General features: G+C 35.9%; 2 protein-coding genes and 1 pseudogene across 3 annotated transcripts; 1 reads left to right on the top strand and 2 right to left on the bottom strand.

The window, feature by feature from the left end:
- Positions 1 to 349: 349 nt before the first annotated feature.
- On the bottom strand, positions 350 to 11345 carry LOC116138165 (annotated as a pseudogene).
- Positions 11346 to 12077: 732 nt separating this feature from the next.
- Positions 12078 to 12723, top strand: LOC116138106 (3-hydroxyisobutyryl-CoA hydrolase-like protein 2, mitochondrial). Its single transcript, XM_031423843.1, has 4 exons — positions 12078 to 12180; positions 12259 to 12360; positions 12444 to 12485; positions 12587 to 12723. Exons 1-4 carry the CDS (start codon positions 12136 to 12138, stop codon positions 12704 to 12706), a joined length of 309 nt encoding a protein of 102 aa, XP_031279703.1. The 5' UTR covers positions 12078 to 12135; the 3' UTR covers positions 12707 to 12723.
- Positions 12724 to 13533: 810 nt separating this feature from the next.
- On the bottom strand, positions 13534 to 23244 carry LOC116138105 (DNA-directed RNA polymerases IV and V subunit 2-like). 2 transcript variants are annotated; one of them, XM_031423840.1, is made up of 8 exons: positions 23067 to 23244; positions 20979 to 21456; positions 20217 to 20429; positions 17753 to 18636; positions 16785 to 17076; positions 14999 to 15940; positions 14403 to 14674; positions 13534 to 14035 (listed from the first exon to the last, which is right to left on the bottom strand). In XM_031423840.1, exons 2-8 carry the CDS (start codon positions 21414 to 21416, stop codon positions 13534 to 13536), a joined length of 3543 nt encoding a protein of 1180 aa, XP_031279700.1. In that variant the 5' UTR covers positions 21417 to 21456; positions 23067 to 23244. The 2 variants fall into 2 exon arrangements, with proteins under 2 accessions (XP_031279700.1, XP_031279702.1); XM_031423842.1 differs by lacking the exon at positions 23067 to 23244 and adding an exon at positions 21605 to 21621.
- Positions 23245 to 24668: the final 1424 nt, after the last annotated feature.

Genomic DNA, 24668 nt, shown 5'->3' on the forward strand with positions numbered 1-24668 from the left:
GTTTATGGATTTTGGAGTCCAAATTTCTGTTTATATTCTTAATACAGACCATAAGGCCCGAGTGAAACAACCACAGATAATAAACAGAAATAATACCTAAATTTTATGTTCTAATTTTTAAATTTCAATTTAAATATGCATCTTCGTAATATGCCGGAAGGCGAGATTTTTAAGGAGAATAAAATGAAAATTACCTCAAATTCCTAGAATTAAAGCTTCCGAAAACAAAGGCAAGTTAATTGAGGATTTCATGAACCTAACGACTCTATCCTCAGCCATTTTGGTCAAAGAATCATGTGATGTGACATCCTAGAAACAAATTCAAATCCAACAGAGGCAAAAAAACCCCTTACGAAATAGAGGGATTTCAAACCTTCTAAAATTCCTGGTGAAGTCAGATAGCCAATAGTCTTGACACATCAAACTTGGCCTCATAAGAGTCATTAACCCAACTGTTGTCTTTTAAAGATTCACAAAATGATTTTATTTACACCAAAAATATACAAAGACCTAAAGTTAAATGAAATAAGTTCCATAAGAACATTTTAGACAGCCAACTGGGTATCTCCTTAAAAGCTCTAACAGTATTCTGTTTCAAACTTCAAATTGATACCCATGCTAAAAAGCTCCTGGCGCAATAACTTGGCGCCATAAGGCACATTTGCCTTGATAATGTCATCGACAGATTCACATAATCGGCAGTATGGCCCCCTGATCTTGCGTCCACCACTCACTGTCCGTTGGATCACGTTTGCCACATTCTTGCATTTACGGCAAATGTGCACCTCAGAGCAATCACTCAGTGTAAAAAGCCGTTCATGCAAGTTGGCTGATGCTCCATGAGCTATAAGGCAGTCACGTTCCATCTCACCGAACTTGATCCCACCATACCGTTTCCTGTCTGCAACTGGCTGTCGAGTGAGCGGGTGGACTGGTCCAATGTTCCGGAATTTCACTTTGTCTTCTGCCATGTGAATCAGTCTCTGGTAGAACGTAGGGCCCATAAATATAAGTGAATTAAACATTGCACCAGTTCGGCCACTGTACACTCTCTCTGATCCCCATTTCTCGAATCCAACCCTGCTCCAAAGATTCAACAATTATGATTCAGTAAATGACCATTCCATATTAAAAAACAGAAGCACATACTTGAATGGGAAACAATTCCTGAGCCATAAATACGGGATTGGTGAACACAAACACACAAATGATGGGCCAGCAATTAAATCGAGTTCGAAGCACAAAATATAAAAACAACCAAAATCCTGTCACGGGTAGAGCTTGGTTGCCGAGTTTCATGATGCATGCATACTCAACCCCCTAAACTTGAAAAGTACCTTGACAATATCTTATTTCTGAAGTGACCACATGAGATAGGAATCCGAAGAAAAGACATGCATAGTTCAGTAGAAGTGTAACAATAAATACTCAGACACAACATAGTAACCTGTGGAGCTGCTCCGTGATGGCTTCAACAGATGGAGTGGAGAAAGGTGTGGCATATCTCAACAAACCACCACAGGCAATCCCCTTCCCTAAAGCAGCCTCCAAGAGTTGACCAGGAGTTTGCCGTGAAGGAAACGCATGTGGGTTTATAACAATATCTGGGACAATTCCTTGTATTGTGAAAGGGAAATTTTCTTGGGATTCCAGAAAACCTAAAACACCTTTTTGCCCATGCATGCTCGAGAACTTGTCTCCAAGACGTGGAGATCGAACCTGCATTACAAAGTCAACAAATACTAATATTATAATAAAGACCATAACTCTCTAAAGAGAATTCATAAACTACAAGACCATCCCAATAGTGTAATCCTATAACCATTATACCCACATTTAAGAAAAGACAGCAGCGCATCTAAATGCTATCTTGCATTCTACATGATTTTTAGCTTGCCATCATACACTGAATGTTATCTTCTATATGGACAAATTATAAACAGAACATAGTTACACACTCATATTCAAAGGTCCAGTAAAATGTGCATTCACATTCATGTCCGTGTAAATAGTGATACAGTTGAAATACCATGGCCAACTTACCTGTCTCAAAGATACCACAGCAAAGTTCTTCCCATCATCGTTAGAAGAAAGAACAACTTTCTGTACCATGCCTCTTTCTGTGTGCTTTAGTTTTATGCTGTGATCCCCAGAATCGGCATACCTCCCTATAACAATGTCACCACTCTGGAGGTTAGCCCCAATGAAAGGAAAACCATCATCATCAAGGCAATCAACACGTCCTCTTGTACTTTGCATCTTTCCAAAATTCATAATATTATCAGAGATCCTTTTCTTTCCCATTGTTTCTTTGTTATCAACCTCAGCCTTGTAACTTCTGATGTGCTCAGATCGAAACATACCACGTTCCATAGATGCTTGGTTCATCACCAAAGAATCCTCTTGGTTGTATCCCAGATGAATATTGACAGCTACGATGGCATTCTGTCCATTGTAGAGCTCTGGTCTTGGCAGTATTCCATTATGCCCATAACCAGGTTTACCAAGACAATCAGAAGTCATTGTCCGAAATAGAGGCCTTTGTGGATAATACAGCTGATGGGACAGCGTATCCACTCGTATGTTTGGATTTGTTGTGGGAAAACCAATAGCCTGTGAAGAATGTTTCTGTGCTTGATATAAAACCCTTCTTGCATGGTCATGGTTGGCAAATGGGATAATTCCACAACTCAAACCTAACAAGAATGACATATCAAGTTCACAGTGAGTGAACTTCACAGGTTTCTTTTCTTTCACATCCTTCAGAATGTATTTAATACCCCATGCAGTGAAACAATCCTCTTCTTCTTCAGTTCCAACAAGCTCGATAATACCCATGTCTAGAAGAGATTGGAAGTTGTAATTCTTTCCTTTAATTGAGTTAATTCTGCCCAAATTCTCCACAACCAAAAGAGGGCGCAATATCCTCCCAGCATCAGAAAATATTCTTACTTCACCTAGCTGTTCATCTCTTTTTATTTCAATCTACAAGAGAAAATTGATACTATATAGGTCAAGAAAGTAACAAAATTAACCCAGATAAACAAAAGGAACATACACTGCACATCACAACAATCCCTCTGTTAAGAGAGACAAAGATGAGCAAATAATGAAAATTCAAAGCTTCAGGCCTTAAAGAATATTATGAATAGATAGAAAAGATAAATATTCCATGTTCATTCCAATATGATTCTTAAAAGTAAACCAGCATCAATAGAGAGAATCAACATTTACAAGAAACTAGAGTCCTTGTCTGAAATTAAACAATTAGACAACTGACATATATATTTCGAGGAATCTAGTACTGTTAAATAGACAACAGTTAAAAGCTCAATTTCAACTTCTTCTGCAATTTAAGTATTAGTTCATATAATATAGGGTTTGTTATTAATAGAGGAACATATAAGACCATTAAGTGAGAGCTATCTTCATCCAAAAATCCTCGTCCAATGAACTTACATTATTAAACAAGCAACAATATCTCCTAGTACAGAAAAAAAATCCTGCAAAATTGTAAGCAAGTACAGACTACACTGAACCAAAATTCATTCATTAACAGTTTATCAAAAGAAGGTCCACATTAGAGCTTAAGATCTTTAGATGATGTCACCCAAAATTTTGAACAATAATAGCAAATTATTCTTGGTTGAAAGAAGAATGAGTTCTAGGTGAACATTATGAATATAGCATAGTAACACTTCATGTAAATCAATTTTTCCCATCATGGTTCAGTCTATTGGCCACAAGGACAGCACAGAAAGACATGGGTAACATCATTAATAAATATAGTTTACAATTTAAAAGCCTTTTGAGATGAAATTGAGAGAACCTGATTTGGAAACTCTCTCTGTCGTCGCTTACTTCTTAGCTCAGCAACAAACGAAAGGGAATCCTTACAAACTCCAACCCAGTCCCCATTAACAAAGATTTTATCCATTCCTTCCAGTGAAGTAGTAGTATCATCTACCAGTTCCTCCATTCCACAATCAAACAATTGATCAACTATTGGTTCCCGTATGTCTGTACTTACAAGTCCGGTAACAGCCAAATTTTTGACAAGCCCACAATTTTCACCATCTGGCGTAGACAGAAAGCAAACCTTACCCCAATGAGAAGGATGCCTGCATCAAGAAAATTATATTACAGAGTTAGTAGCTTCCCCACACACATCTCAACCACTAATAACAGTCAAAATGATTCAGTAATCCAAGGACCAAATAAGGAAATAAAACAGCATGTATGCTTTTTCTTGCCATCCTTCAGGTCCAAATGTATATATTTTTTAAATCAATAATGAAAGGACTACGAACAATAAAAGTCAAGAAACTGCTGATTGCAATTTTAAATCGCTTTATAGGTCATGTCCGGAGACCTGACACTATCACATTAACTTTTTAGAAGAGCCATCCATCTTTCCAAAAATAACATAGGTGAATTAAAGAGCAAATAACAAGCAATAACAAAATTTTACACAAATATCTATAAATGGCTTCATACACAAATGTATACCACCATGATGCTGACATAAAATTGAAGGTAGCCTTCCATACCAGATCCATGTAGAAGCAAGGGGCAGTTAAAATCATTTCAGCCTATTACAGCTAACAGCATCTCCAGTTCAATAGTCAAGGCACACAAGAATAACCATGCAAGCTTCAGCATATATCACAAATGACAACTATGTCTAGAGTTAATGCATGTGTGTGTATTTGGTTCTTCGTGTTTATACCTATTGAAGAATATTATCAAGGAAAACAAGACATAACAATATGCAACTATAAATTCAAAATAACTTACGGGTATCTGGCATCTCCAACCTTCCCAGTGTACTGAACTTGCTGTCTTGTTCTCCTCAAATCAACCATAGTCTGCAAGGCATTTGTACGGCCAAGTGTTGCCACAACACCAGAGATCCTTTCCATTCGCTTAAAGGGATGTGACCATGCTCCAGTGGAGAACGCTCTGGAAAGACCATTGGTAACTATGGACGCATCAAGATAGTAATCAATTGGATGCACTGTACGATCTGGATAAAGATCTCTCTGCAAAACCTTGATCATGCGCCTACGAGCATGTGCAATATGCACTTTCAACTCTCGTTCAAGCAACTGACCTGCCAACTCCAACCTCTTGTTTCTAAAATTGTCCCGATTATCACACTTTCTACGACCTGTATAAGCCTGTAAAAGGCACTTCACCATATAGCCTAGAAACCGAGCCTTTTGCTTTGAGCCAGGGAGACTGGGAAACATATACATGTTCAGGCACTCTTCAACACTTTCCCCAGGTGGAAATGTGGTACTTTTAATCAGTTTATTTACGTGACTGAGAGCATTACTGCGTATTCGGAAGTCGTCAAATCTATTATCAGCATCATGGATTGAGGCAAAGAATATATTCGAAATGTTTGCTTCTTCAGCTCCGTAATCTATAAGCTCTCTGATTTCGTTGTCTGATGAGACACCAAGGGCAAAAAATAACACCCATATGGGTATCTCCGTCGACAGGAAATAGACAGTGAGGACTTTCTCACCTCCTCCAATACCTTCAATTTTAGACTGCTCTACCAGTCTCACAATTAATCTGTTTCTTTTTGTTTCAGATTTGTATGCAATAGTCCAACCTTGATTATTTGATATCAAAATTCTTCTCATACAAATGTGCTCTTGAGCAATAAAAATCTGCAGATAAAAGATTTCATTATATGTTTTAAGTAACATAGAACATCATTCAAAACACCAAATAACGAAGAACAAGTAGACAAAACAGATATGACATAGACTGACATAACAAGCCCAAAATTCAACAACACGGATTATTGAACTAACACAGCAATCCAAAGAATGAAATCCAAAGATGATTATTGGAAATAACAAATACCAATAACAAGAACACTGAGATATATAGATGGGTATTAAATCAGGATGCAGGAAAAAGCCTCTAGATCAAAGTGCTCAATAAATCATATAATTTTCCACCCTTGCATTTTGCTAAATATGTCATTCTGCATAATGGTTAAAACACGCTACCATTTGAGCTTCAAACATCAAATTTGAAAAGAACAAAAAAATAAATGTGTTTTACTTCAAAGATTAAAACAGATATGTACAGCAACAGCCATCCACAATATTTAACAATTCTTAGAGGAAGGCAATGTTCAAGATTCTAGAAAATTACAAGCTAGTACTGTGAGGTAGTATATCGAAAAACTTAGAAAGGTAAGACAAAACATCCTGAACTCCACCAAATTTCCAGCTGGCTGTGCCCAACTAACTGATAAACTAATAAAAACCAGCCAAATTATTAAAAAAGATTGCACTCTACTTTAACCACTAAGAGAATTACCCAAGACATTATGCCATTAATAGCAACTTACTCCACAGAAAATACGAAACAGAGGAAACTAAAACTAATCACGTTTGAATTGATTATAAAAACTGACAATTACAATAGCATTCAGGTCCTAGAACTGAAAGCAACACAGCTTCAGACCCAAGCCTAACTGGAAAAGCCACTAGTAGCACTTCAAAATAGATTTTTAGGACAGCTAACTGAATGAGCATGTCAATTTTAAAGACAGTCACCCTTGGGAAGCATACAAAAAATTAGTCAAAACTTCAGGGGTGGCATATAATTTAATCTCTCTTTTTTTTTCCCCTTTTGCATCTTAGAGCATCTCCAATGGTACTCTTTATTTTAAAAAGCATCTTTCATATAAATAAAAAATATCTTCATTAATTTCTAAATATAAAAAACATAATTTTTATTCAAATCCAATGCACTCTTTAAATTTAATGAAGATGTTCTTTATTTTCAAGAAAGAGACTTAATGGGAGAGAGAATTAATAAATAAAATGCATAAAAACTTACAGTTTATTAATTAAAATTAGGATAGAGAGTGAAATTTGACTTTCTAGATGTGGAGAGTCCAACTCACTCTTTAATTTGTATTTAAAGAATAAAGAGTCTATTGGACTCTTGTTTTTATGGATAGACTCTTTATAATAAAAAGTCTTTTGGAGATACTCTTAGAGGGTTACATTATTAGTAATAAAGAAAAAAGTGTACATATTATTTGTAATCTCTCTTCAAGATTCAAACCAGGGTCCCTTTGATTGTTGAGCTAACACTCTAACCAACTTGCAACAAAAGCTAGTATATTAATATAATTAAATCAAAAAGAAAAAATTTAATTGCAATCATAGTAAAATAAAAGGCAGAAACTATAAAGGTCCAAACTCACTTTTTCTGCACCTTTGATCAGAAAGTACCCTCCGTGGTCAAAATCACAATCACGTTTATCAGCATCCTTCATCCAGCAGAGGTCAGACTTCACCATCACCGGAATCCTCCCAATCACAATATCCTTATTATCCTCCCTTAAAACTTCCTTTTGAATATATTGTTCTTTTCCAGTTTTAAATTTGTCACTTCTGACGTTTTTCTGAGTATAAACCTGATCAATTACAAAGAAGCAACACAATACAAGTTATCAAAAAACTCAAAGACAAGGGCAGAAATTTCCAGAAAAACATGACACTTTCAGGTTTTTCTTTTCATACGAAAAAAATAACAGTTTCGGCCACTGTACACTCTCTCTGATCCCCATTTCTCGAATCCCCCCTGCTCCAAGATTCAACATATGATTCAGTAAATGACCATCTATTTAAAAACAAAGCACATACTTGAATGGGAAACAATTCCTGAGCCATAAATAGGGATTGTGAACACAACACACAAATGATGGGCCAGCAATTAAATCGAGTTCGAAGCACAAAATATAAAACAACCAAAATCCTGTCACGGGTAGAGCTTGGTTGCTGAGTTTCATGATGCATGCATACTCAACCCCCTAAACTGAAAAGTACCTTGACATATCTTATTTCTGAAGACCACATGAGATAGGAATCCGAAGAAAGACATGCATAGTTCAGTAGAAGTGTTAACAATAATACTCAGACACACATAGTAACCTGTGAGCTGCTCCGTGATGGCTTCAACAGATGGAGTGGAGAAAGGGGTGGCATATCTCAACAAACCACCACAGGCAATCCCCTTCCCTAAAGCAGCCTCCAAGAGTTGACCAGGAGTTTGCCGTGAAGGGCATGTGGGTTTATAACAATATCTGGGACAATTCCTTGTATTGTGAAAGGGAAATTTTCTTGGGATTCCAGAACCTAAACACCCTTTTGCCCATGCATGCTCGAGAACTTGTCTCCAAGACGTGGAGATCGACCTGCATTACAAGTCAACAATACTAATTTATATAAAAGACCATAACTCTCTAAGAGAATTCATAAACTACAGACCATCCCAATAGTTAATCCTATAACCATTATACCCACATTTAAGAAAAGACAGCAGCGCATCTAAATGCTATCTTGCATTCTAATGATTTTTAGTTGCCATCATACACTATGTTATCTTCTATATGGACAAATTATAAACAGAACATAGTTACACACTCATATTCAAAGGTCCAGTAAAATGTGCATTCACATTCATGTCTGTGTAAATAGTGATACGTGAAATACCATGGCCAACTTACCTGTCTCAAAGATACCACAGCAAAGTTCTTCCCATCATCGTTAGAAGAAAGAACAACTTCTGTACCATGCCTCTTTCTGTGTGCTTTAGTTTTATGCTGTGATCCCCAGAATCGGCATACCTCCCTATAACAATGTCACCACTCTGGAGGTTCCCCCAATGAAAGGAAAACCATCATCATCAAGGCAATCAACACGTCCTCTGTGCTTTGCATCTTTCCAAAATTCATATATTATCAGACATCCTTTTCTTTCCCATTGTTTCTTTGTTATCAACCTCAGCCTTGTAACTTCTGTGTGCTCAGATCGAAACATACCACGTTCCATAGATGCTTGGTTCATCACCAAAGAATCCTCTGGGTTGTATCCCAGATGAATATTGACAGCTACGATGGCATTCTGTCCATTGTAAGCTCTGGTCTTGGCAGTATTCCATTATGCCCATAACCATTTTACCAAGACAATCAGAAGTCATTGTCCGAAATAGAGGCCTTTGTGGATAATACAGCTGATGGGACGTTCCACTCGTTGTTTGGATTTGTTGTGGGAAAACCAATAGCCTGTGAAGAATGTTCTGTGCTTGATATAAAACCCTTCTTGCATGGTCATGGTTGGCAAATGGGATAATTCCACAACTCAAACCTAAAGAATGACATATCAAGTTCACAGTGAGTGAACTTCACAGGTTTCTTTTCTTTCACATCCTTCGAATGTATTTAATACCCCATGCAGTGAAACAATCCTCTTCTTCTTCAGTTCCAACAAGCTCGATAATACCCATGTCTAGAAGAATTGGAAGTTGTAATTCTTCCCTTAATTGAGTTATTCTGCCCAATTCTCCACAACCAAAAGAGGGCGCAATATCCTCCCAGCATCAGAAATATTCTTACTTCACCTAGCTGTTCATCTCTTTTATTTCAATCTACAAGAGAAAATTGATACTATATAGGTCAAGAAGTAACAAAATTAACCCAGATAACAAAAGGAACATACACCACATCACAACAATCCTCTGTTAAGAGAGACAAAGATGAGCAAATAATGAAAATTCAAAGCTTCAGGCTTAAGAATATTATGAATAGATAGAAAAGATAAATATTCCATGTTCATTCCAATATGATTCTTAAAAGTACCCAGCATCAATAAGAATCAACATTTACAAAAACTAGAGTCCTTGTCTAAATTAAACATTGACAACTGACATATAATTTCGAGGAATCTAGTACTGTTAAATAGACAACAGTTAAAAGCTCAATTTCACTTCTTCTGCAATTTAAGTATTAGTTCATATAATATAGGGTTTGTTATTATAAGGAACATATAAGACCATTAAGTGAGAGTATCTTCATCCAAAAATCCTCGTCCAATGAACTTACATTATTAAACAAGCAACAATATCTCCTAGTACAGAAAAAAATCCTGCAAAATTGTAAGCAAGTACGACTACACTGAACCAAAATTCATTCATTACCAGTTTATCAAAAGAAGGTCCACATTAGACTTAAGATCTTTGATGATGTCACCCAAAATTTTGAACATAATAGCAATTATTCTTGGTGAAAGAAGAATGAGTTCTAGGTGAACATTATGAATATAGCTAGTAACACTTCATGTAAATCAATTTTTTCCCATCATGGTTCAGTCTATTGCCACACAAGACAGCACAGAAAGACATGGGTAACATCATTAATAAATATATTTACAATTTAAAAGCCTTTTGAGATGAAATTGAGAGAACCTGATTTGGAAACTCTCTCTTTCGTCGCTTACTTCTTAGCTCAGCAACAAACGAAAGGGAATCCTTACAAACTCCAACCCAGTCCCCATAACAAAGATTTTATCCATTCCTTCCAGTGAAGTAGTAGTATCATCTACCAGTTCCTCCATTCCACAATCAAACAATTGATCAACTATTGTTCCCTATGTCTGTACTTACAAGTCCGGTAACAGCCAAATTTTTGACAAGCCCACATTTTCACCATCTGGCGTAGAAGAAAGCAAACCTTACCCCAATGAGAAGGATGCTGCATCAAGAAATTATATTACAGAGTTAGTAGCTTCCCCACACACATCTCAACACTAATAACGGTCAAAATGATTAGCAACCAGGACCAAATAAGGAAATAAAACAGCATGTATGCTTTTTCTTGCCATCCTTCAGGTCCAAATTATATATTTTTAATCAAAATGAAAGGACTACGAACAATAAAAGTCAAGAAACTGCTGATTGCAATTTTAAATCGCTTTATAGGTCATGTCCGGAGACCTGACACTATCACATTAACTTTTTAGAAAGCCATCCATCTTTCCAAAATAACATAGGTGAATTAAAGAGCAATACAAGCAATAACAAAATTTTACACAAATACTATAAATGCTTCATACACAAATGTATACCACCATGATGCTGACATAAATTGAAGGTAGCCTTCCATACAGATCCATGTAAACAAGGGGCAGTTAAAATCATTTCAGCCTATTACAGCTAACAGCATCTCCAGTTCAATGGTCAAGGCACACAAGAATACCATGCAAGCTTCAGCATATATCACAAATGAAAACTATGTCTAGAGTTAATGCATGTGTGTGTATTTGGTTCTTCGTGTTTATACCTATTAAGATAATTATCAAGGAAAACAACATACAATATGCAACTATAATTCAAATAACTTACGGGTATCTGGCATCTCCAACCTTCCCAGTGTACTGAACTTGCTGTCTTGTTCTCCTCAAATCACCCATAGTCTGCAAGGCATTTGTACGGCCAAGTGTTGCCACAACACCAGAGATCCTTTCCATTCGCTTAAAGGGATGTGACCATGCTCCAGTGGAGAACGCTCTGGAAAGACCATTGGTAACTATGGACGCATCAAGATAGTAATCAATTGGATGCACTGTACGATCTGGATAAAATCTCTCTGCAAACCTTGATCATGCGCCTACGAGCATGTAAACTGATTTATGGATCTGAAATAATATTTGAAAACTAGTAATGTCTTCACCTAGTAGAGTTTGTCAGATTAATAGGTTGAATCTGACATTTCACCATTGAACATTTGTAATTTCCTTGTTCTAGCAATCTGATGAAGTTGCTAGTGAAAGAGAGGTTAAATCGGACTTTTTTTTTTTTTTTTTTTTGGTCTGGTGGAATCCAAATAGTCACATGCTGTATTCTGTGTCTGGCCAAAATAACTAGAAGTTTTGTCCTCTTAGTTGGAGCTGGGATAATTTTGTCATTATGATAAAACCAACAGAAGCCCTTTCATAATGGTGCAGGGAACGTTCTATATTGAACGCTTAAAGCATATGCATGTCTTACTTTCCCTCATTTCTGACCCCAAAAATTGCTAAGTTTTTTTTCTTTTTCGGGTATCGATGTACTTATGCAATTAGTTGAAAAACGGCAGTCTCTTTTAATGTCTAAGGGCTATCGTCGTTTGTTTCACAACAATAATAATCTCTATTGAGAAATTTATATCTGATCCATTGAGATTGAGAATTTTTTTTGCTCATTTCTTATCTCTGATGTGCTCAGGAAAATGAGGCAGCCTCCTCGTATGACGAATGGTGTACTAAAACCCTCAAAAAAATGAAAGAAGCGTCCCCATTGAGCTTGAAAGTTACTTTACAATCTGTAAGGCTACTTCCTTACATCCTTGGTTTCAGTTTGGAATACTACCAGCTTGGCTAAGTTTCTTTTGCTTGCCTTTAGATACGAGAAGGTAGATTCCAATCTCTTGATCAGTGTCTGGCACGTGAATATCGGATTACTGTCAATAGCATCTCCAAAAAGATCTCTAATGACTTCTGTGAGGTATAGACATTTTAATAATTCAGCATAGCGAACATTCTTTTAAATCTATGCTGATGTTATCACTATCATTCATTTGTTGATAGGGTGTTCGAGCACGATTAGTGGATAGAGATTTTGCTCCAAAGGTACAATCTGTTGCCTAAAACTCTTATGTTAACTTTATTTTTATTTTAATTAAAAGGTGCTTAAAGAGATTATGTATTGGTTTGGAATTGTAAATATGCAGTGGGATCCTCCAAGTTTAGGAGATGTAAGTAAAGATATGGTTGACTGCCATTTCTCCCCTTTTAATGAATTGGAGCCAGAACTGGAGCTTCCAACAGCAACGCGAGAACCTTATTTCTGAGATAGATTACACAAGGATTGATCAGTTCTTCCATTTTACAATTTATGATCTTCCATATTTGATTTTTGAATATAAATCTGTTGTAAGTGCCTAGTACCTAAATGTGTTTAGAAAGTAGGCTCCTTGTGATGCTGAAGAAGATTAGCACTTAGATAATTTATATCGCAACTTTAACCAACCCTTTTCAAATTTTTGTTCATGGATTTTGGAGTCCAAACACTTGCTTCTCCGTTTATATTCTTAATACAGACCATAAGGCCTGAGTGAAACAGAAACTGTCAAGTTTGCAAGAACTTATTTCAGTCACCACAGATAATAAACAGAAATAATGCCTAAATTTTATGTTCTAATTTTCAAATCTCAATTTAAACATGCATCTTCAGTAGTATGACGGGAAGTTGAGATTTTTAAGGAGAATAAAATGAACGTTACCTCAAATTCCTAGAATTAAAGCTTACGAAAACAGAAGGCAACTTAGGCAAGTTAATAGAGGATTCATGAACCTAACGACTCTATCCTCAGCCATTTTGGTCAAAGAATCATGTGATGTGACATCCTAGAAACAAATTCAAATCTAACATAGAGGCAGAAAAACCCCTACGAAATAGAGGGGTTTCAAACCTTTTTAAATTCATGGTGAAGTCAGATAACCAATGGTCTTGACACATCAAACTTGGCCTCATAAGAGTCATTAACCCAACTGTTGTCTTTTAAAGATTCACAAAATGTTTTTATTTACACCAAAAATATACAAAGACCTAAAGTTGAATGAAATGAGTTCCAAAAGAACATTTAAGACAGCCAACTGGGTATCTCCTTAAAAGCTCTTAACAGTATTCTGTTTCAAACTTCAAATTGATACCCATGCTAAAAAGCTCCTGGCGCAATAACTTGGCGCCATAAGGCACATTTGCCTTGATGATGTCATCGACAGATTCACATAATCGGCAGTATGGCCCCCTGATCTTGCGTCCACCACTCACTGTCCGTTGGATCACGTTTGCCACATTCTTGCATTTACGGCAAATGTGCACCTCAGAGCAATCACTCAGTGTAAAAAGCCGTTCATGCAAGTTGGCTGATGCTCCATGAGCTATAAGGCAGTCACGTTCCATCTCACCGAACTTGATCCCACCATACCGTTTCCTGTCTGCAACTGGCTGTCGAGTGAGCGGGTGGACTGGTCCAATGTTCCGGAATTTCACTTTGTCTTCTGCCATGTGAATCAGTCTCTGGTAGAACGTAGGGCCCATAAATATAAGTGAATTAAACATTGCACCAGTTCGGCCACTGTACACTCTCTCTGATCCCCATTTCTCGAATCCAACCCTGCTCCAAAGATTCAACAATTATGATTCAGTAAATGACCATTCCATATTAAAAAACAGAAGCACATACTTGAATGGGAAACAATTCCTGAGCCATAAATACGGGATTGGTGAACACAAACACACAAATGATGGGCCAGCAATTAAATCGAGTTCGAAGCACAAAATATAAAAACAACCAAAATCCTGTCACGGGTAGAGCTTGGTTGCCGAGTTTCATGATGCATGCATACTCAACCCCCTAAACTTGAAAAGTACCTTGACAATATCTTATTTCTGAAGTGACCACATGAGATAGGAATCCGAAGAAAAGACATGCATAGTTCAGTAGAAGTGTAACAATAAATACTCAGACACAACATAGTAACCTGTGGAGCTGCTCCGTGATGGCTTCAACAGATGGAGTGGAGAAAGGTGTGGCATATCTCAACAAACCACCACAGGCAATCCCCTTCCCTAAAGCAGCCTCCAAGAGTTGACCAGGAGTTTGCCGTGAAGGAAACGCATGTGGGTTTATAACAATATCTGGGACAATTCCTTGTATTGTGAAAGGGAAATTTTCTTGGGATTCCAGAAAACCTAAAACACCTTTTTGCCCATGCATGCTCGAGAACTTGTCTCCAAGACGTGGAGATCGAACCTGCATTACAAAGTCAACAAATACTAATATTATAATAAAGACCATAACTCTCTAAAGAGAATTCATAAACTACAAGACCATCCCAATAGTGTAATCCTATAACCATTATACCCACATTTAAGAAAAGACAGCAGCGCATCTAAATGCTATCTTGCATTCTACATGATTTTTAGCTTGCCATCATACACTGAATGTTATCTTCTATATGGACAAATTATAAACAGAACATAGTTACACACTCATATTCAAAGGTCCAGTAAAATGTGCATTCACATTCATGTCCGTGTAAATAGTGATACAGTTGAAATACCATGGCCAACTTACCTGTCTCAAAGATACCACAGCAAAGTTCTTCCCATCATCGTTAGAAGAAAGAACAACTTTCTGTACCATGCCTCTTTCTGTGTGCTTTAGTTTTATGCTGTGATCCCCAGAATCGGCATACCTCCCTATAACAATGTCACCACTCTGGAGGTTAGCCCCAATGAAAGGAAAACCATCATCATCAAGGCAATCAACACGTCCTCTTGTACTTTGCATCTTTCCAAAATTCATAATATTATCAGAGATCCTTTTCTTTCCCATTGTTTCTTTGTTATCAACCTCAGCCTTGTAACTTCTGATGTGCTCAGATCGAAACATACCACGTTCCATAGATGCTTGGTTCATCACCAAAGAATCCTCTTGGTTGTATCCCAGATGAATATTGACAGCTACGATGGCATTCTGTCCATTGTAGAGCTCTGGTCTTGGCAGTATTCCATTATGCCCATAACCAGGTTTACCAAGACAATCAGAAGTCATTGTCCGAAATAGAGGCCTTTGTGGATAATACAGCTGATGGGACAGCGTATCCACTCGTATGTTTGGATTTGTTGTGGGAAAACCAATAGCCTGTGAAGAATGTTTCTGTGCTTGATATAAAACCCTTCTTGCATGGTCATGGTTGGCAAATGGGATAATTCCACAACTCAAACCTAACAAGAATGACATATCAAGTTCACAGTGAGTGAACTTCACAGGTTTCTTTTCTTTCACATCCTTCAGAATGTATTTAATACCCCATGCAGTGAAACAATCCTCTTCTTCTTCAGTTCCAACAAGCTCGATAATACCCATGTCTAGAAGAGATTGGAAGTTGTAATTCTTTCCTTTAATTGAGTTAATTCTGCCCAAATTCTCCACAACCAAAAGAGGGCGCAATATCCTCCCAGCATCAGAAAATATTCTTACTTCACCTAGCTGTTCATCTCTTTTTATTTCAATCTACAAGAGAAAATTGATACTATATAGGTCAAGAAAGTAACAAAATTAACCCAGATAAACAAAAGGAACATACACTGCACATCACAACAATCCCTCTGTTAAGAGAGACAAAGATGAGCAAATAATGAAAATTCAAAGCTTCAGGCCTTAAAGAATATTATGAATAGATAGAAAAGATAAATATTCCATGTTCATTCCAATATGATTCTTAAAAGTAAACCAGCATCAATAGAGAGAATCAACATTTACACAAAACTAGAGTCCTTGTCTAAAATTAAACAATTAGACAACTGACATATACATTTCGAGGAATCTAGTACTGTTAAATAGACAAAAGTTAAAAGCTCAATTTCAACTTCTTCTGCTATTTAAGTATTAGTTCATATAATATAGGGTTTGTTATTAATACAGGAACATATAAGACCATTAAGTGAGAGTTATCTTCATCCAAAAATCCTCGTACAATGAACTTACATTATTAAACAAGCAACAATATCTCCTAGTACAGAAAAAAATTCCTGCAAAATTGTAAGCAAGTACTGACTACACTGAACCAAAATTCATTCATTAACAGTTTATCAAAAGAAGGTCCACATTAGAGCTTAAGATCTTTAGATGCTGTCACCCAAAATTTTGAACAATAATAGCAAATTATTCTTGGTTGAAAGAAGAATGAGTTCTAGGTGAACATTATGAATATAGCATAGTAACACTTCATGTAAATCAATTTTTCCCATCATGGTTCAGTCTATTGACCACAACGACAGCACAGAAAGACATGGGTAACATCATTAATAAATATATTTTACAATTTAAAAGCCTTTTGAGATGAAATTGAGAGAACCTGATTTGGTAACTCTCTCTGTCGTCGCTTACTTCTTAGCTCAGCAACAAACGAAAGGGAATCCTTACAAACTCCAACCCAGTCCCCATTAACAAAGATTTTATCCATTCCTTCCAGTGAAGTAGTAGTATCATCTACCAGTTCCTCCATTCCACAATCAAACAATTGATCAACTATTGGTTCCCGTATGTCTGTACTTACAAGTCCGGTAACAGCCAAATTTTTGACAAGCCCACAATTTTCACCATCTGGCGTAGACAGAAAGCAAACCTTACCCCAATGAGAAGGATGCCTGCATCAAGAAAATTATATTACAGAGTTAGTAGCTTCCCCACACACATCTCAACCACTAATAACAGTCAAAATGATTCAGTAATCCAAGGACCAAATAAGGAAATAAAACAGCATGTATGCTTTTTCTTGCCATCCTTCAGGTCCAAATGTATATATTTTTTAAATCAATAATGAAAGGACTACGAACAATAAAAGTCAAGAAACTGCTGATTGCAATTTTAAATCGCTTTATAGGTCATGTCCGGAGACCTGACACTATCACATTAACTTTTTAGAAGAGCCATCCATCTTTCCAAAAATAACATAGGTGAATTAAAGAGCAAATAACAAGCAATAACAAAATTTTACACAAATATCTATAAATGGCTTCATACACAAATGTATACCACCATGATGCTGACATAAAATTGAAGGTAGCCTTCCATACCAGATCCATGTAGAAGCAAGGGGCAGTTAAAATCATTTCAGCCTATTACAGCTAACAGCATCTCCAGTTCAATAGTCAAGGCACACAAGAATAACCATGCAAGCTTCAGCATATATCACAAATGACAACTATGTCTAGAGTTAATGCATGTGTGTGTATTTGGTTCTTCGTGTTTATACCTATTGAAGAATATTATCAAGGAAAACAAGACATAACAATATGCAACTATAAATTCAAAATAACTTACGGGTATCTGGCATCTCCAACCTTCCCAGTGTACTGAACTTGCTGTCTTGTTCTCCTCAAATCAACCATAGTCTGCAAGGCATTTGTACGGCCAAGTGTTGCCACAACACCAGAGATCCTTTCCATTCGCTTAAAGGGATGTGACCATGCTCCAGTGGAGAACGCTCTGGAAAGACCATTGGTAACTATGGACGCATCAAGATAGTAATCAATTGGATGCACTGTACGATCTGGATAAAGATCTCTCTGCAAAACCTTGATCATGCGCCTACGAGCATGTGCAATATGCACTTTCAACTCTCGTTCAAGCAACTGACCTGCCAACTCCAACCTCTTGTTTCTAAAATTGTCCCGATTATCACACTTTCTACGACCTGTATAAGCCTGTAAAAGGCACTTCACCATATAGCCTAGAAACCGAGCCTTTTGCTTTGAGCCAGGGAGACTGGGAAACATATACATGTTCAGGCACTCTTCAACACTTTCCCCAGGTGGAAATGTGGTACTTTTAATCAGTTTATTTACGTGACTGAGAGCATTACTGCGTATTCGGAAGTCGTCAAATCTATTATCAGCATCATGGATTGAGGCAAAGAATATATTCGAAATGTTTGCTTCTTCAGCTCCGTAATCTATAAGCTCTCTGATTTCGTTGTCTGATGAGACACCAAGGGCAAAAAATAACACCCATATGGGTATCTCCGTCGACAGGAAATAGACAGTGAGGACTTTCTCACCTCCTCCAATACCTTCAATTTTAGACTGCTCTACCAGTCTCACAATTAATCTGTTTCTTTTTGTTTCAGATTTGTATGCAATAGTCCAACCTTGATTATTTGATATCAAAATTCTTCTCATACAAATGTGCTCTTGAGCAATAAAAATCTGCAGATAAAAGATTTCATTATATGTTTTAAGTAACATAGAACATCATTCAAAACACCAAATAACGAAGAACAAGTAGACAAAACAGATATGACATAGACTGACATAACAAGCCCAAAATTCAACAACACGGATTATTGAACTAACACAGCAATCCAAAGAATGAAATCCAAAGATGATTATTGGAAATAACAAATACCAATAACAAGAACACTGAGATATATAGATGGGTATTAAATCAGGATGCAGGAAAAAGCCTCTAGATCAAAGTGCTCAATAAATCATATAATTTTCCACCCTTGCATTTTGCTAAATATGTCATTCTGCATAATGGTTAAAACACGCTACCATTTGAGCTTCAAACATCAAATTTGAAAAGAACAAAAAAATAAATGTGTTTTACTTCAAAGATTAAAACAGATATGTACAGCAACAGCCATCCACAATATTTAACAATTCTTAGAGGAAGGCAATGTTCAAGATTCTAGAAAATTACAAGCTAGTACTGTGAGGTAGTATATCGAAAAACTTAGAAAGGTAAGACAAAACATCCTGAACTCCACCAAATTTCCAGCTGGCTGTGCCCAACTAACTGATAAACTAATAAAAACCAGCCAAATTATTAAAAAAGATTGCACTCTACTTTAACCACTAAGAGAATTACCCAAGACATTATGCCATTAATAGCAACTTACTCCACAGAAAATACGAAACAGAGGAAACTAAAACTAATCACGTTTGAATTGATTATAAAAACTGACAATTACAATAGCATTCAGGTCCTAGAACTGAAAGCAACACAGCTTTAGACCCAAGCCTAACTGGAAAAGCCACTAGTAGCACTTCAAAATAGATTTTTAGGACAGCTAACTGAATGAGCATGTCAATTTTAAAGACAGTCACCCTTGGGAAGCATACAAAAAGTTAGTCAAAACTTCAGGGGTGGCATATAATTTAATCTCTCTTTTTTTTTCTCCTTTTGCATCTTAGACCATCTCCAATGGTACACTTTATTTTAAAAAGCATTTTTCATATAAATAAAAAGTATCTTCATTAATTTCTAAATATAAAGAACATAATTTTTATTCAAATCCAATGCACTCTTTAAATTTAATGAAAATGTTCTTTATTTTCAAAAAAGAGACTTAATGAGAGAGAGAATTAATAAATAAAATGCATAAAAACTTGCAGTTTATTAATTAAAATTAGGATAGAGAATGAAATTTAACTCTCTAGATATGAAGAGTTAAACTCACTCTTTAATTTATATTTAAAGAATAAAGAGTCTACTGGACTCTTGTTTTTATGGATAGACTCTTTATAATAAAGAGTTTTGATCATATAAAAAGTCTTTTGAAGATACTCTTAGAGGGTTACATTATTAGTAATAAAGAAAAAAGTGTACATATTATTTGTAATCTCTCTTCAAGATTCATACCAGGGTCCCTTTGATTGTTGAGCTAACACTCTAACCAACTTGCAACAAAAGCTAGTATATTAATATAATTAAATCAAAAAGAAAAAATTTAATTGCAATCATAGTAAAATAAAAGGCAGAAACTATAAAGGTCCAAACTCACTTTTTCTGCACCTTTGATCAGAAAGTACCCTCCGTGGTCAAAATCACAATCACGTTTATCAGCATCCTTCATCCAGCAGAGGTCAGACTTCACCATCACCGGAATCCTCCCAATCACAATATCCTTATTATCCTCCCTTAAAACTTCCTTTTGAATATATTGTTCTTTTCCAGTTTTAAATTTGTCACTTCTGACGTTTTTCTGAGTATAAACCTGATCAATTACAAAGAAGCAACACAATACAAGTTATCAAAAAACTCAAAGACAAGGGCAGAAATTTCCAGAAAAACATGACACTTTCAGGTTTTTCTTTTCATACGAAAAAAATAACAGTCTTCAGAGTTTCAACAGTACAACTGCACTACGTTGTCAAGAAAGAGGAATTATGCAAAAGAAATAAATGAAGCATGGGATTAATGCAGTTTATTTGCACTAAAGAAAAGTCCAACATCAAAACTCAACTAATCAGAGAACAACATCAAACCCCAACTAATCAGAGAACATTACAGACAGTATTATACTAATTGTCAAGCCAACTGTTCTAATGTTATTACATGCATATGGTAAGAATCAAAACTTCAAACTCATTATTACAAATAGATTAGAATCAGACACTCAGATATAATAAGAAGGGCATTAACTGAAAGCATCAAGAGTTACACCCAACAAAATGGACACTATATCAAACACCATTAAAAAAATTAAAACAAAAAATATTAACAAATTCAAACTTATACAGGAAATAACAATAACTTTACTCACCTGAAGAGTAACATTTACTTTCATCCTAGATGAATATGTCATATTCTGAAGCCTGGCATGCCTAGGAAGCATATTGTGATCGGCACCCCCTTCAGTGCCAGCAAAAAAGCTTGGCTTATCAAGAGTGACTTTCCCAAACCTTACAGAAGCATAATGCCAATGAGGTTCTTTCTTCTTTGATGGATCATAACCAGGCTCAATTATAGTCTCACCCGCAGAATCAAAGACCTTCTGGATACCATTTTCAATGAAGTCATTGTATGAATTAATTTGGTGGCTAATAAGCCCATACTCGTTAAAGAATGACATAGAAGCCTTTCTGCAGAAAGTTTTCAGAGATTCTTCATCCAGATCAGCTATGCTGCTTAAGTCAGTAACTTCATCATCATCTATATCCATATCAGCTCCACTTGAAAACTTTTCACCCTTACTAGCCATGCCTATATCTTCTTTTGTATCTAATGATGCCCCCACTGGACTAAAAGTATGCAAAACAGAAATAAAGAAGCCAAATAAATAAAAATAAATTAATGCATAATCAAACAAAAGGAATTGTGCAATGAACATTAACACCAATATTCCAATTTGGTTTAAAAAAAAAGAAAAAAGAAAAAGAAAGAGTAGACCTTTTGGCTTCTCAATAGAACTTGGATATACGTACACATTACACTGAAGATAGAAATCTCACTCATAAAGGAATTTTAACCTTGAAAACCCATATAATTAATAAAAAATTATTAGTAAGAACTACAAAACAAACAACCAAACTCTCAACACCCACACACTTGTACAAAATGCAAAATAAAGATACAAGGGATTATTACAATTTGCATGTAAGCAATGACCCAGTTCCAGTTTTTAGGTCTTTTATCTATTTTTCCTTCTACAAAGTCATTAATACCCATAAACCCAGCAGATCTCACTTCCAAAACACAAAAGGTGGAAATTTTTTTCTAAGCCAAACACTTAGACATGAAGTAGTTTCAACTAAACATATATACATAACTGGTTTAATACTCAATCAACTCTAAGTAAAAAGGAAGCATCTTTAACTGTTCCAACAATTCCTTCCAAAAAAGAAAAGAGAAAGGAAAAAAATAAAAAACTAAAGAACCCTATATTGAATCTTAACCTTAAGAAAAACCCACATATATTAAAAAACAAATCACCCCACACACATTCAAACAGCAAAACCGTAAGCAGAGAAACAAGGATTACCACAATCTGCATGAAAGCAAAGTTCCAGCTTTGAGGTCTTATCTATTACTCTCCTAAAAAAGTCAATTACACAACCGAGCTGATCTCATTCCAAAACACAGAAAAGTAGAACACCTTCCTCAGAAAAAACACATAAACATGAGAGGCGGACCATAAAGAGGGCTTGCCTGGGCTGCAGTCCGGGTAGCCCTCTAGAAAAAAAAAAATTTTAACTTTAGGGATTTAAAAAAAAAAAAAAAGTATGTGTATATATATAATTAATTATTAATTACTTGGTTATTAATTCATTTTTCTAATAATATACAACATTTTTTAACAATTTTAGTTCATCTCACTTTGGTTATCTTTATATCGAAATGACTTTTATTTATCACCTACAGTAATATCTCAATTCTCATTACATTCATACATTCTGGGTTTTCAACTAAACATAAATGCATTAGTGGATTACAGTCAATCGACTCTAAATAACATAACCGAACCAAAAAGAAAGAACTTTTACTTCTTCAACTAAATCATCTAAAAATGAGAAGAACAAAAGACTAAAGAATGAAAATCACATTGGATCTTAAGAAAACCCATATAAACTCGAACAAGAAAAAAACACACACACATTCAAACAGCAAAGCCATAAGTAGAGATACAAAGAATATCACATTCTGCATGCAAGCAATTATACAAGGAAACTTTTCAAAGACAAAAACACTGAAACATGAAATGGTTTTTCCTTTTAAACTAAACACAAATACACAAGTGGGTTACACTCAATCAACTCTGACAAACAAAACCCAACAAAAAATGACACATTTTGATTGCTGCAACTACATCATCCAAACATTATTTAACAAAAAATAAAGAAAAGAAACTTACGTTGAGCTTCTACCGAGTGTTTAATCAAATATTGACTAAAATACTCACCACCCTTTTGCTCAAATTTGATTTTAGGGTTCACTAACTCTCCTGCTAAACAATTTGGTATTTAGGACTTAAGGAGTGCGTTGGGAGAGTGAGTGGGAGACTGTGCTTTTTATGAAGACGAACAGACTCCTAGAGAAAAAGCTGAAATTTTTATGTCACTGGAAGGTGAAATGACAGTTATGTCCTCTGTTCAGAGGGTAGTATATGAACAAGTACAGATTTTAGGGGGGAATTTGTAAGTGGGAAGGGTACGGATACTGTACGGTAAAGTGCTTGGTTACAAGACTCTCGCGACCCGGCCTTTGAACTTCTGTTGCCGGACTGGAAAACGGCATGCCGCTGTATAGGGGTAAAATTGATAAATTAGCCTGACACAGTGTCACAAGCCGGAGGCTCGATACCTAATCAATCTATTGATATAAACCCAACCCCAAAAGATAATTTTTTTTGTTTTTTTACCGGCCGTTTGCACAGACCTCGACTAATCTTTGATTTCAGTAAACACTATATAAATCAGGTAAATCACATATATCGTATTTGATAACATTCCACCATCCGGCCACAAACCAAGTGGTTTCATAAACATTAAGAATTTCATTGCTAATAAACAAAGATATTACTCAACTTGTGCCTTACTTTACAATTTGAATAGGTATTCTTACATTAACACCCACGAATACTAAGAATGAGGAGCTTTTTTATTAATCCTTTCCCCTTAAGGGATCATAAGTCTAAGAAGGCCTTGAACAACCCAAAAGCTTAGTTAAAAGGCCTTGTCTTATGTGGTTAGGTCATTATTTATGCCACATTCCACATTGTTCTCTGTTCAGCCTTTTGCATACTACTATATGCTAGCCTCTTATGACTTAGTGCATTGTGAATGCAGATTAACCCTCATTCTCAAAATAAAATAGATCTAATCGCTCTCTTTTTTAGATCCCTTTGTTTCACTCTGATATTATCATGAATCGAATTGTGTAGAAGAAATGAATGCATTTCCATACTCCTAAGTAAAATAGTTAAAAAAGTTATATGGATTATGATATATCACTTATTCTATTGGATCTTATTAAGCCTGTTCATACACGACATATCTAAGTGTGATTATAGAAAGGATTTTCTTTCAGTGAACCAGTAATACGTTTACAAGTCCTAAAACACTTGTAAACATGAGTGGACAAGGAATTACAAATTCTAAAACACTTACAAATTCGGTTGAATTGAAGAATTTCACTCAAAGTCCTAAAACACTTGGATTGTAGAATGTGGAATGCAATAGAGAAAATTCGGTTCAAGCAAGTTCCTAGAGGGAGAGAGGGAGTCAAAACATCTTGACCCAAACCATTCCAAGCCCAAGCTCAACAAGGGAAGCTCAAGCCCACCAAGAAAGAAGCCCACGTGTTGAAGTGATCAAATCCGGCCCAAGTCTTATTCCAAAGGGAAAGGTCCACATAAACCTTTATTAGATCCATTTGCATGATTCTCAAAGCCCAAACTCTTACACCTTTATTAGTAAACTTAATTAGGGTCATTGATCAAGTTTTGATCTAATTA

Source organism: Pistacia vera, unplaced genomic scaffold (assembly GCF_008641045.1).
Source record: "Pistacia vera cultivar Batoury unplaced genomic scaffold, PisVer_v2 Contig338, whole genome shotgun sequence".
Lineage (NCBI taxonomy): Eukaryota > Viridiplantae > Streptophyta > Magnoliopsida > Sapindales > Anacardiaceae > Pistacia > Pistacia vera.

What these genes read in the sequence shown, in the direction of transcription:
- LOC116138106 (XM_031423843.1), top strand. Translation starts at nt 12,136, where the DNA reads ATGAAAGAAGCGTCCCCATTGAGCTTGAAAGTTACTTTACAATCT. An exon ending in TCTCTAATGACTTCTGTGAG is followed by an intron (nt 12,361 to 12,443) that starts GTATAGACATTT and finishes ATTTGTTGATAG; the next exon opens with GGTGTTCGAGCACGATTAGT. An exon ending in ATAGAGATTTTGCTCCAAAG is followed by an intron (nt 12,486 to 12,586) that starts GTACAATCTGTT and finishes GTAAATATGCAG; the next exon opens with TGGGATCCTCCAAGTTTAGG.
- LOC116138105 (XM_031423840.1), bottom strand. Translation starts at nt 21,416, where the DNA reads ATGGCTAGTAAGGGTGAAAAGTTTTCAAGTGGAGCTGATATGGATATA. An exon ending in AGAGAGAGTTACCAAATCAG is followed by an intron (nt 15,941 to 16,784) that starts GTTCTCTCAATT and finishes TTTCTCTTGTAG; the next exon opens with ATTGAAATAAAAAGAGATGA. An exon ending in ATCACGGAGCAGCTCCACAG is followed by an intron (nt 14,036 to 14,402) that starts GTTACTATGTTG and finishes TCTTTGGAGCAG; the next exon opens with GGTTGGATTCGAGAAATGGG.